A 13,357-nucleotide genomic window follows, 5' to 3' on the forward strand; every position below is an offset into this window, starting at 1 on the left:
TTTTTTTTTTTCTGGAGATTTACACATTTGGTCCTCAGGGTAGAGTGCTTTAAAAACTCCTGTGGTTAACTGATGGCCAAACTTTCTTAAATTTTAATTAATTCTAATATCAGGGTCTTATGTTACTTATCAAGAATCTAAATGTAGATTAAACTTAATTTTATAGATGTTTCTCCCATGGTCCTAACCCACTGATAGACTTTTTAGAAAATTGTGCATGGAGGAAAACCAGTTCTCAGTAAACGCTTATTTCTGCTTTCTAGCCTACTGGAGGTCTTTTCTCCATTCTTGAAGTCAACAGGTTTGCTGTAGCCACAAAAGACTTGCAAATATGGCTTTGTCTTCCTAGGATGCTTACTTACAGAAACACAGCGCGCGCGCACACACACTCACTCTCTCTCTCTCTCTCTCTCAAACACACTCTTACATATATACACACAGTAGTACACCATCCAGCCACCTCTCACCCATTCCCTGATCTCAGTTCAAGCCCCACCTCTTGCAAGACAAAGTCCCATCCCTCTGGTAATGTGCTCTCACTGCACCCTGCTCTCTTTTGTGATATTAAATAAAAATTATAGGAGGCCATTGTTTTGGACAAAGCTAGGCCCCAAAAAAATAGACTAAAAATTAAAATGGAGTCACTTTCACTAAACTAAAACTGAATTTGTTACCAACCTTCGGAGAAATAGAGAGAGAGAGACAATTTCCCAAATAGGTCAGTTTCAATTGGCATGAAAAGCAAGTTGCCCTGCCTTTAACCTTACAAAAAAGGAACCTGATGTTAACCAGTCGGTTATTTTTCTATTATTCTATTTCTTGTTCCTGCCTGACAAGGAAATTAATTTTAAAATAACCAGTTCACTTTGGTTTTGTGTTTCTGCTTTCTTCAGCCCTTTCTATAAAGCCAATCTCCTCTGCCCAGCTTATTGGAACACTGATTATATTTTATGAAATGAAGTGCTGCCCAATTCTAGAACCACAAATAAAGTTAATTAAGATCTTTAAACCTGTTCTGATTTTGTCTTTTGACAGTGGCAATTTTCCTGGACGGTGAATATATATTTATTTCTAGGAGTGTATATTTAAAATAGCTCAGCTACCTAATGTAAGCTCAGGTGGAGAGGGATATGTGTGTAGGTTTTACTCACCTGGTATATAAACAAGGATTCAATAACTAATTGTTGATTCAATGAATGACTAGTTGATTTATCCCCTAACAGTGAAAATGGAACTTGCTAGAGATGGGGCTTATTTGAGTTCACTAAAATGAAACAGAAAGGAACTGGAGTCCATTGGAAATGTGAGCCAGGCAGGGTGGAGAAATCTTGGGAGAGAGAAACAGAATTCCTCAGAAAACTAAAGTTAGCCCAGCTTGTTAGTCTAAAGGTCCCCCATATAGGATTGTCCTCCTATCACCTAGAGGACATTGTGCCCAGAAGAGAATAAGGCTGATGCTTGAGAGGAGTCTCACTTCAAGCCCAAGGTGATCTGAGTATAAATTAGCAAAATTAGGCAATCCTCAAGTTATTTTTAGTGGGAGGTGCCATTTCAAAAATGTAGAATAAGAGAAAGCCTTTACAGCTAAAAGGAACTTAGGGAGTTCTTCAGGCATGCCCCACCCTAAACTTTCTGCAAGCAGCAATAAACCACACCTCAGCTCATGGGATTACACAACCCCTCTTTGTTTCCTGTTCCATTCTCAGGAAGAAATACTTTATTTGGAGGGCAGAGGGGCGGTGGGTCAAAGAGCTGCCTCCACCCCCAGTCTCAGTTTCTCCAGCCCAGGCTTATGTGCTTTGGCCAAAATAACGCTTGGAATCTGTACTCACAATGTGTCACTTCCCTGGCACTCCTCAGACTCTTGTCCTCAACATAACAGACTCACCAGGCCATCTGACCCTGGGCTGCCTCTCCAGCCTCAACTCCTGCCACTCTTGTCTCCCGTTCCATGTACTCTACAGCAGGAGTGCCCAGTCCCTGGGCCATGGGCCCATAGCATTCCATGGCCTGTTATGAACCAGGCCACATCGCAGGAGGTGAGTGGCAGCTGAGCTCTGCCTGCTGTCAGATCAGTGGAGACAGTAGATTCTCAAAGAAATGCAACCCTATTGTGAATTTCACATGCAAGGGATCTAAGTCATGCCCTCCTTATGAGAACCTAAGGAATGCCTGATTTTCTGAGAGGAAATGGTTTCATCCCAAAACCATCCTCCAACCACTGTCCATGGAAAAGTTGTCTTCCGTGAAACCAGTCCCTAGCGCCAAAAAGGGTGAAGACCACTGCTCTATACAACACCCCATGAACTTCTTCCCATTTCTGGAACTCATTCTTCTACCTGCAGCATTCTTCCCCAACTTCTCTACCTAGCTAACTCTTACATGTCTTCAGGTAGCTTTAAATTAATGTTCCTTTTCCCAGAAGGCCTTCCCTGACTCTACCACTGTGTGTGTGTGTGCACATATATACATACACATACGTATATATGTACGCATATACACAAACATATACATTTTTTCTGACCCATGGAGACATCTTGCCCTTTAAATACTTTGGGGTGCATTTCCTAAAAACAAGAATGTTTTTATGTAAACCACCATATAATTATCAAAATCAGGAAACTTGAGATTGTTCAAATGCTATTACCTAACTGTAGTTCATATTCAAATTTTGTCCATTGTCCAATAATGCCCTTTATACTGTTTTATCTCCCTCTAGTACAGGATTCAATCCAGGATCATGCATTACATTTAGTTTTTATTTTTAGTTTATTTTATCATGAACAGTTCTTTTGTCCCTTTCTTGACCATTTGCACTTGAAAAACACAGGCCAATTATTTTCTAGAATAGCTACCCAATTTGAGGTTTTTAAATGTTTCTACCATGAGAGTAACTTATGTTCTTCTCAGTACATCATATCAGAAGGCAAGAGATATCAGTTTATCCCAATATTTGTGATACTGTAACCATAATAGGTCCACCACCCAATGTGTGCAGCAGGTCAATATGCCAAGATGTCAAGTGGCTGGAGAAAGAGGTTTAATTTGAGGGCTGCTGAATGAGGAGATGGGCGGAAACCTCAAATCCATCTCCATGAGGAGTTTGAAACTAAAGTTTGTAAGAGTTTTAGAACAGGCTGAAGAGTGAAGATTGTTGATTGGTCAAAGAGTGCAGAGTGAAGTCATAGGACAGACAGATGAAGCAACTGTGTCCTCATGCTGATTCTTTTCCTATGTGGGATCTTCAAACTGGTTGGCATCAGCTGTTTCACTGGACTTTAGGATCTGAAAAACATCTTAAGTAATTCTTAAACAAAAACCCTATGATTCTAACATCAGACACTCAATCTTAAAATTCTCATGACTCTAATGTCAGAAATCCTATCTTCAGGAGCAATGAGGGCACAAATGGTCAGGATCTAGTAACTTTCAGTTACAAGGAAGTAGGTCAAAGTACAGCCTGATTAATGCTTAGTTATAACTCCATTTCTGTTCAGAATTCTTGTTAGCCCTGTGAGGAAAGCTTCAATACTTGCTTTGATCTCTGTTATAAGGTGGTGTATGCCACATTTCTTGACTAAAAACTGATGCTTTTTATTGTCATAATGAATAACATTGGGGGAGTATACTTTGAAACTATAGAAATATTTAGTTCCTCATCAAACTTTCATTCACTATTTGGCATTCAAGTTATAACTGCTTTATTTTTAAGGAAGTTCATTTTGCATGGTTAAAAAACATAAAGACTATTCTTATGATAAATGGCCTTTTAATCATACTCCACCTAAAATAACATTTCCCACCACATCAATCCAATCTCTTCATTTAAAAAGATCTTACCACCTAATAGTGAGAGAAATCTGATATGGATGGCATTAACCAAGGCAAGATTTCCCACTTGCATGTTCAATGCTATTCATGAATTATCTTTTCATTTCCTTTCCCTTTGCAGTAAAAAAGAAATCCATGAAGGTGCATTTTTTATAATAAAAAAGAAGATATACAATATTATTTCCCACTTGCTAAATGTCATAATATTGCTTTTGGTCACATTATGATAGGAATCCCTAATTGCATTTACCTTTCCATGCTTGCTACAAGGGCTTACTTAGTCTCTGAAGAGCTTCCTGCAGCCCTGGGGTCTGTGGATTGAAAATTGGTTGGATTGATGAAAGCTATGAGGAGAATTATGATGAGGGTCAGATCGTATGGGCCTCAGGAAATAAAAATATTACCATTTAAACTAGAAATAAAACTTTTTTCCTAAGTGATCATATCTACCATGACAGGCTGGGTTATTCACTGTTAGATTAACAGTACTTGACATTCACTCATTCACTTAATCAAAAGAAAATTATCCTACGAGCCTACTATGTGAGAAGGACCATTATATACAACTTCTAACTTTATAAAATGTATCTTTGAATAATATCCTTCTGGATCTTTAAGCAAAATTTCGCCAAAAAGAACCTTGAGTTTGCTTATAGGCTTTGTTCAAAAGAGCTCAGAAACTGGAAACTCCCAGGTAAAGCAGCATTTCTTTGCTACCTGGGCAGATCATCTGCTTGACCGAGTAACTAGTTTCAGAAACCACCTAATGGAGTGGAGAGAAGGGAAGGGATCCCCTAGCCCCACCCCCAGCCATCTAGATTAAGAAAAACCAGTTGGCTGGACAATAGCACAGCCCAATCACCTCATGGTCAAATTTCCTAGGAAAGAATCTGTCCCCTCTATTCCACTTATCACTCTCCTTTGAGGTTCTGGCCACAGGTGAGTTTCTGCAAAATGTCATCAGTATCAGAAAATGTTAAAGCCAAAGAAAATGAATAGATACGTTTTCCTTTGTTTTAAGACGTGTCCCAATACATTTTTCTGTACCATCCAATTTGTTCGTCCCAGAAATCTTGTGGGAAAAACATAGTAAGAAGATTGCTCCTCATTTCACAGTGAGGAAGGTGGAGATCAGCTAAAGGCAAAGAAACAGCTCCACACTAGGACTGAACCAGAGCTAGACTTCTGACCTGCAGGATCACAGCCCAGCAAGCCATACTGTAGCCATCCCTGACAGCCCCAGCTCGACCAACAGCACGTCCCACCCACCTCAATGCTCCCATGGCACACATCGCAGTATTAGGAGCATGTTATTGCTGTGATTATTTGTTTAGTGAGACCCTAGAACATAGGGATTCTAACATCAGAAACTTGATCTTAAACAAAATCCTTATGACTCTAATGTAAGAAATCCTATCTTTAGAAACAACAGGGACGCAAATGGTCAGGATTTAGTGATCTTCAGGTACAAAGAAGTAGGTCGAAGTGTGGGTTGAGAATATTTTCAGTGTCTTCCCCGCATGGGTGGTCAACCAGTGAACAGGCAAACATGCTGCATGCTTCTCCTAAACATAGTTTCTCCTGTGTCTGTTTTCAGACCTTAGCCTGCCGCTGGAAATGGCCCTCTCCGTGGACTCATCGTGGCATCGGTGGCAGTGGAGAGTCAGAGATGGCATCTCCCATTGTCCATCAGAAACCACACCGCTGCTCTCTCCAGAGAAGGGGAGACAGAGCTACAACTTGACACATCAGCGGGTCGTGTTCCCCAACAACAACATATTCCATCAAGATTGGGAAGAGGTCTCCAGGAGATACCCCGGCAACAGAACCTGCACAACCAAATACACCCTCTTCACCTTCCTGCCCCGGAACCTCTTTGAACAATTTCATAGGTACAGATCCACTTGTCTGAACAAACCCCCCCCCCTTTTTTTTAGAGCGTGAGAGAGAGAGTCTCATTTTGTTGCCCAGGCTGGAATGTAGTGGTACAATCTCGGCTCACTGCAACCTCGAACTCCTTGGCTCAAATAAGCCTCCCACCTCAGCCTCCCAAGTAGCTGGGACCACAGGTGTGTGGTCCATACCTGGCCATTTTTTGTGCTTTTATATAGATATGGGGTTTTGCCACGTTGCCCAGGCTGGTCTCTAACTCCTGGGTTCTAGTGATCTGCCTGGGGTTACAAGTGTGAGCCACACCCAGCCAACAATACTTATTGTAATCAAGTATTTGCCACTTAGATAAACTCAGAGATGCTCCCCTCTGGGGGCCACCTTTCCTTTAATATCCAAATGCATTTATCTTAAGAAGTTTCTGTCATTCGTTCCTTCATTCAGCCAATATTTTTGTCAGGGTTCTACTCTGTCTGAAGCCATGGGTTGAGAGCGAGAGATACATAAGAAAAATAGAAAGGCAGAGAGATAGTGTCCTTATTGAATATATTGTCTAGTAAAAGAGACAGACATTAGTTTTTTAATTGTATAAATTGATATAAAGTTGTAACTAGAAAAGATACAACTAAGAAGTTGTATCTCTTCTAAGAAGAGGTATGTGGTGCTATTATAGTGAATAATAAGGAAATCTTGCCTAGTTAAGGAAGTCAGGGAATTGAAGTATAGCCTGAAAGAGAGACAGCATTACCTCAGTGAAAAGGGACAGAGAGAAGTCACCAGAATGTTCCTGCAAAGGCACCACGGCAAGAGAGAGCAAGATGCACATGGAAAACTTAAAAACATCAGCAACTCTTTTGAGATAATGTATGAGATCATTATAAAATATGTGCTTACGTATCCTCAGTATTGTAATTATTATTATAAGTGACTGTTTACTGCTTTGCTTCAGAGCCTTCTACTGTGTAACACACAAATGTTATATATACCATGTAATTTTTATGGGAGCCCTGTAAAGTCAATAATACTATTTTGTGCAAGAGGAAATAAGCTCAAAAAATCACACAACTAGTAAATAACAGGAACAGAATTTAAATCTAGATGGTTTTCCATTTCTGAGAATAATCATCTCCAGTCTCATCCATAAGAATGACAAAATGCATTTTAGGGACTCGGGGAAAGGGTGGGAAGGGTTAGAGGGATAAAAGACTATAAATTGGGTGCAGTGTAACCCCGTGGGTGATGAGTGCACCAAAATCTCACAAGTCACTACTAAAGAACTTACTCATGTAACCAAACACCACCTGTTCCCCAATAACTTATGGAAATAATAATTAATTAATCAACTTAAAAAATTGAGATGGGTTTGGCTTCAAAGCCATTACCATAATGTTTAAGTGATCCTGAAAGAGAATGTCTAGTTGATAAAAGCCAAACAGTAGGGAAGAAATGGGGGAGAAAGTACACTTTTCTTCTCCACAGTGTTTATTCATACTTCGCTTGCCCTTCCAGATGGGCTAACCTCTATTTCCTGTTCCTGGTGATTCTGAACTGGTTGCCCTCCATGGAAGTCTTCCACAGGGAAATCACCATGTTACCCTTGGCCATTGTCCTGTTCGTCATCATGATCAAGGATGGCATGGAGGACTTCAAGAGACACCGCTTCGATAAAGCCATAAACTGCTCCCACATTCGAATATATGAAAGGTAAGAGAAACCATCCCTGTGTTCTCTCTTGCAATTGGGTTATGCAAACTCATCAGCAGAGCCTAAGGATGAGTCTCTTGTCTTACACTATATTTTCTTAAATTATTTAATGCACTGATTCTCAAGTGGTGGTGATTTTGACCCCTAGTGGGCATTTAGTAATGTCTGGAGACGTTTTTGGTTGTCATACTAAAAGTGGGGGGGTTCTACCGACATCTAGTGGGTAAAGCCAGGGGTGCTGCTGAATATCCTATGATACACAGGACAGCCCCAGGGAAGAATTATTATCCAGTCAAAATGTCAATAGTGCTGAGGCTGAGAAACCTTGTTTTAAGTTGTGTAAATACTCATGTTATTAAGCACACACATGCAGTATTATTAAGGGTGAGATGAAAGCTTAAGAATTAAGCTCTAGGGTGGCTGGATTCTCTTGGGAGACTAAGTTCAGGAGAAACTCTTTGGAGGATGTCAGACAATGTCTCCCAAACCAAGAAAATGTCTGCCATTTTAAAGCCTCCGTTTCTTAAGTTAAAAATTCTTGCTTTTAGAACAAGGTAGGTTTTAGGACCCAGAGTTGGTACATCTGTTCTTGGCTGCCCAGGGTGGAAAAGGAAGACACCTGTGGGTGACGTCTACATTCCAACAGGTGGAGTCTCAGATGAGTAGAAGGAAGTGGCCTGGTGGACACACACCTGTTCACCGCAGGCTGCTTCCTTGTCATGTTTCTCCCCTGGGGTGTGCAGCGTGGCTTTTCATTTCCGGTATCCTTCTAAAAGAAGAGAGAAAAGTTTTCAGCAGAGAAGGCAAGTAAAAGATGAAAATTAAATTATGAGAATTAAAAAGACAACACTGAGCAGAGATGAAAAAGGAAGGGAGGAAAAGGTGGAAAGGAAAAGAAGACAAGAGGCGAGTGGTGGTGTCTAACCTGCCCTTCGAAGGGTGGTCTCCCAAAGAGAGCCCCAACAGACAGCACCGTGGGAACCACATCAAGACCAGCAAGTACACCGTGTTGTCCTTCATCCCCAAAAACATTTTTGAGCAGCTGCACCGGTTTGCAAATCTCTATTTTGTGGGCATTGTGATTCTGAATTTTGTCCCTGTGGTCAATGCTTTCCAGCCTGAGGTGAGCATGATACCAATCTGCATTATCCTGGCAGTCACTGCCATCAAGGACGCTTGGGAAGACCTCCGGAGGTACAAATCAGATAAAGTCATCAATAACCGAGAGTGCCTTGTCTACAGCAGGTAAAGCAAAAAAACTCCAGGGAAGTCTTGGGGCCCAGCTCGATCTTTCTATGGCTGCTACCACTGCAGTTACTGTTTGTAGAAGGGATGGAGTAGGGAGAAATCATTATTTTATTTCAGGGAAGCTGTTCAGTTCTTTGCACTGAGGATTACAGCCTACAATCCAAAAAAAAAAAAAAAGGCTTGAGTCAGTCTTTTAAGATTAGGAGGTCTTTATTATGTGTAGCATTTTCTTCGCTGTTTCAAATGTGTCTAACATTGAAGAATTTTGTATAGATTCACATCTCTTCTTAACCCAGTGTGGCCATGAGCACCTTTGAGGCTGTTTGAGGACACTGGGAGAGAAGAGGCAGCACTGTTTTTCTGGGGAGCGATGGAGTATTGTGTTGGGAGAGCCGGGAGACACGCTGCCTGGGTTGAACAGCCTCCAGTACCTACTAACTGCATGACCTTAGACAAGTGATAGAACCTTCTCTGAAACTCACTTGGTAGTTCATAAAAGTTGAACAATTCCTGGGGTGGATGTGAGGCTTGCAGGAGATAATTCCTAGAAAATGCTTAGCACTGTATCTGACATCCAACAAATGCTCAGTAAATGCAAGCTGAAATTGCATTATTTTTAGAATGTAAAACCCAACGTTTCCTTCATCACTAACTCTCTTTTTGAGAGTTCTCTCTGATGTTGTCTCAACGAAAGCAAAGGCTGCACACAACCTGTCCTGAGGCTAAGAAACCTTGTTTTAACTTGCATAAATGCTCATATTATTAAGCACACAGGTGCAATCTTATTAAGGGTGAGTTGAAATCTTAAGACTAAAACTCGGCCGGGCGCGGTGGCTCAAGCCTGTAATCCCAGCACTTTGGGAGGCCGAGGCGGGTGGATCACGTGGTCGAGAGATTGAGACCATCGTGGTGAACATGGTGAAACCCCGTCTCTACTAAAAATACAAAACATTAGCTGGGCATGGTGGCACGTGCCTGTAATCCCAGCTACTCAGGAGGCTGAGGCAGGAGAATTGCTTGAACCCAGGAGGCGGAGGTTGCGGTGAGCCGAGATCATGCCATTGCACTCCAGCCTGGGTAACAAGAGCGAAACTCCGTCTCAAAAAAAAAAAAAAAAAAAAAAAAAAAAAAAAAAGACTAAAACTCTAGGGTGACTGGATGATCTAGTGTCATTAGACATTTATTTAATGTCATTTTATACATGTCATTGTTCTACAAGGATTCCATGGAGCAAATGACTAGGTTGTCAGGACAGGACATGCTCTCACTTGGCAAGGAAAGAAGACAGTTAAAGTGTGTCTCAACTTTGTGACAACCCACATAGGCCTAAAAGAAGCAAGGGAGTTGAGTCTGGGCTCACAAAGAGACTAGAGAGACAAAGCACCTTCAGAGCTAGCAGCTGGCAGCCTAAGATGATCAAGTCTCTAGGAGGTAAGAGCTTGACTTCTTGCTGTAAAAGGAAAATATCCATGTCTCACGAGCAGCATCCTGGGTGAGGTTTTCCCTCTGACTCTCCACCCCAGTTTAGCAGATGTTCCATGCTGGCTGTGGTCTTTGTTAGAATGAAAGAGGCTTGCTTGGAGGTATGTACTCCAGCCATTTAGAAACTGCTTGCTTCTAAGGAGGGGATCTCTTCTCCAAGGGAATGAAAGCTGGCCAGCTTGGAACAGGCTGCTGAAAGGATTTATGAGCCAAACTCTACTTGGAAAATTGTAGCCAGGGGAACCTCCAAGATGAATATCTAATACAATGACTCTTTAGATGGTATTTAACAATATTATCAAGAATCCCTGCAAGAAACTCTGTGTTCATCCCTCAGCAGCAAATGAGCTTCTAGTCTCTTTGCTTGGAGGGACACAGTTGCATGTGTAGAAAAATTATTCTGAAGGGGGCGAGCATGGTGGCTAACACCTTTAATCCCAGCACTTTGGGAGGCCAAGGTGGATGGATCACAAGGTCAGGAGTTCAAGACCAGCCTGGCTAAGATGGTAAAACCCTGTCTCTACTAAAAATACAGTTACTCGGGAGGCTGAGGCAGGTAAATCGCTTGAACCCCGGGGGCAAAGGTTGCAGTGAGCCGTGATTGTGCTGTTTCACTCCAGCCTGAGCAACAAGAGCAAAACTCTGTCTCAAAAAAAGAAAGAAAGAAAGAAGAAAGAAAAATTAATCTGAAGGGTAAATTTTTTCAGCTATATCTAATTGTCTTGAATTATATGAGCACACTGGCCATCAGAGTTAAAATTTAGTCTTTCCTCACCTTTGAGTATGAAAGTTATGAAGAGAGGATGAAATCACTGCTGGGTATGATGCCTTTCTTTGAAGAGGTGGTTTTTGAGAAAGCGTTGTTTTTCTTTTGGCATCGATCTATCATCACTTTTTGTTTTCCACCTTTCTCTCTTGGTTTTTGTTTTGTTTTGTTTTGTTTTCTACGTGGAATACACACAGTGGTGAGCCAGGAAGCTGGTTCCTCAGGGAGGAATGCACGTGGGCCGCAGTGAGCCTGGTCCCGTTCTTCTCGCTCTGCCAGAACATCACAGAATCTTGGCCTTGTTCTTTGGAATAATCTCAGTGTGGATTAGACCACAGGCCCACCTGTGCTGGGAGTTGGCTGGAACTCGGCCAGGCCGCTGTTGTTCTGTTCTCAAAACAGCTTCCAGGGAACATCAGAAAACCGAGATGATAAGAATCTAGAAAATAGAAACATTCGTCCACCAGCTCACTGGTAGGAAGGAACATGGAGTCTTCATGGCAGTATTTCCCAAAGTATATTCAATGGAATGACAGTGACAAAGAAATAGTCTCTGAAAAAGTATGTGCGTGGCCAAATCGTGTATGCTGACCCTCCTCCAATGGATCCATAGCGCATGAAGGACTAAGAAAAGAGACAGCAAAGAAACCTGTTTACCTTTGATTAACTCAGTGTTGCTTTAAATTTACTGGACTTTGGAAGTGTTTTTTAATATCTATGTTTGGGAATTTTTACTTTTTCAAGTATAGAAAAATAATTGACTACAGGGTCCAGATATGTAATTCGATTGACTGAATATTTTCTAAAAAGCAACATGACTTATGGACTGATAAATGACCAATGACACTTGGCATCAGTGTTAGGATACAATAGGGAACAGTGGTGACTGTGGCAAAGTGAAGAGGCCATGCATTCGTCCCAGGAGGCAGAGCTGACCACTTAGCTCCTGCTAATCATTATTTTTGAGAAATGTATTTGCAGAAATATAGGCCTAATGTTGCCAGAGTGTCTCAACTTTATTTGAACAGCCAGAAATTAATATTTTTTATTAATATTTTTATTTCAAAAAACCTGACTTTTAACTGATTTTAGAATATTGGGTAACTGATGTAATTTTTTCAAACACTTCAGACCTATATTTTATTGAACCTAAAGCTCTATATTGCTTATGAGCGCAAAAACTTGCAAACTTTGCTTCAAAATATTCTAGAAATCTGGAGTCTCTGTGAAAGAACAATAAGGTTCTTTTTTTGTTGGTGCTTTTTTCAGATGGATGGTGGGGGCGGGGTCTTGGTATACATTGCCCAGGTGGGTCTAGAAGTGGCTTGAGCACTCCTCTTGCTTCAAACCCACAAGTAGGTAGAATTTCAGGCATGCCATCACTTCTGGCCCTAGGTTCTTCTTTTGAAATTTATCCTCAAGGGACAGAGAGGGGGTATGACCTTAAGGTAAGAATGCAGGCCTGGGAGGCCTGTAGTCTAGGCCCAGAGCTCAGACTATTAATAGCTTAGAAAAGTTCTTTAAACATATAGACCTCAGTTTCCTCTTGTGAAATTCAGGAGTCAAACTAGATCTTGTTCTGTGAGATGCACTAAGAAAGAACAGAACCCATAGCCAAATAAATTTACACATTAATAGAATAAAGGTTCTGGGATGACCCTCAGTGAACAGCCTGTAAGTTTTGTTGAACGCAGCTGTCAGTTGAGATGTTCTCTGCTGCAAGCGGGACAGACTTCCGCTTTAACGGGTTTAAGCAACAAAGGGACTTCCTTGGCTTAAGTCACTACACACGTCCTGAGGCGGGAGGGTGACCAGCATGGTTCAATCAGCATTCTAGCTCTCAGCAGTCATTTATGTTCAGTCCTCCTCTGCATCATCTTAACTCTAAGGCAGACTTCCCTCATGGCAATGAAATGGCTGCAGCAGCTCCAGCCCTCACCTCTACATTGGATCATGTATGAAAAGAGAAAGAAAGACACTTCTGGTAGCCATCTTGGAAGGTCAAGGAAGCTTACTACTCCCTAGACCCTCCTCATATCTCAGTGGCTCCACATGCTCACCCCTGAACCAATCCCTAGGGGCAAGAGATGGGATTGTACTAACTAGGTTATACCTGAGCCACAATCCCCACCTGCAGAGCCCAGCATGAAGTCAGCTTCTCTGAAAGCCTATGAGCCATTCCAGGAAGAGGTAAAACCCAATTTTATGTTATTATTATTATTTTTTGAGATGGAGTCTTGTTCTGTCGCCAGGCCGGAGTGCAGTGGCACAATCTCAGCTCACTGCAACCTCCTCAAGCGATTCTTCCACTTCAGCCTCCCAAGTAGCTGAGACCACAGGCGCACACCACCACACCCGGCTAATTTTTGTATTTTTAGTAGAGATGGGGTTTCACCATGTTGGCCAGGATGGTCTCGATCTCTTGACCTCGTGATC

The 13,357-nt window shown here is 41.7% G+C and overlaps 1 protein-coding gene across 5 annotated transcripts in view; it reads left to right on the top strand.

The window, feature by feature from the left end:
• Positions 1 to 13,357, top strand: part of ATP10B (ATPase phospholipid transporting 10B (putative)) — a 321,028-nt gene that overhangs the window by 200,060 nt on the left and 107,611 nt on the right. For 4 of the 5 annotated variants that reach the window (XM_074390675.1, XM_074390674.1, XM_074390677.1 and 1 more), the window contains 2 exons: positions 5,429 to 5,723; positions 7,231 to 7,425. In XM_074390675.1, the coding sequence (XP_074246776.1) occupies positions 5,449 to 5,723; positions 7,231 to 7,425 (470 nt within the window). In that variant the 5' untranslated portion in view covers positions 5,429 to 5,448. Of the gene's footprint in view, positions 1 to 5,428; positions 5,724 to 7,230; positions 7,426 to 7,475; positions 8,671 to 13,357 lie in introns of those variants that run through there. The other variant, XM_074390676.1, reaches the window with a different exon arrangement.

Source organism: Saimiri boliviensis, chromosome 20 (genome assembly GCF_048565385.1).
Source record: "Saimiri boliviensis isolate mSaiBol1 chromosome 20, mSaiBol1.pri, whole genome shotgun sequence".
In the NCBI taxonomy this organism is placed as follows: Eukaryota; Metazoa; Chordata; class Mammalia; order Primates; family Cebidae; genus Saimiri; species Saimiri boliviensis.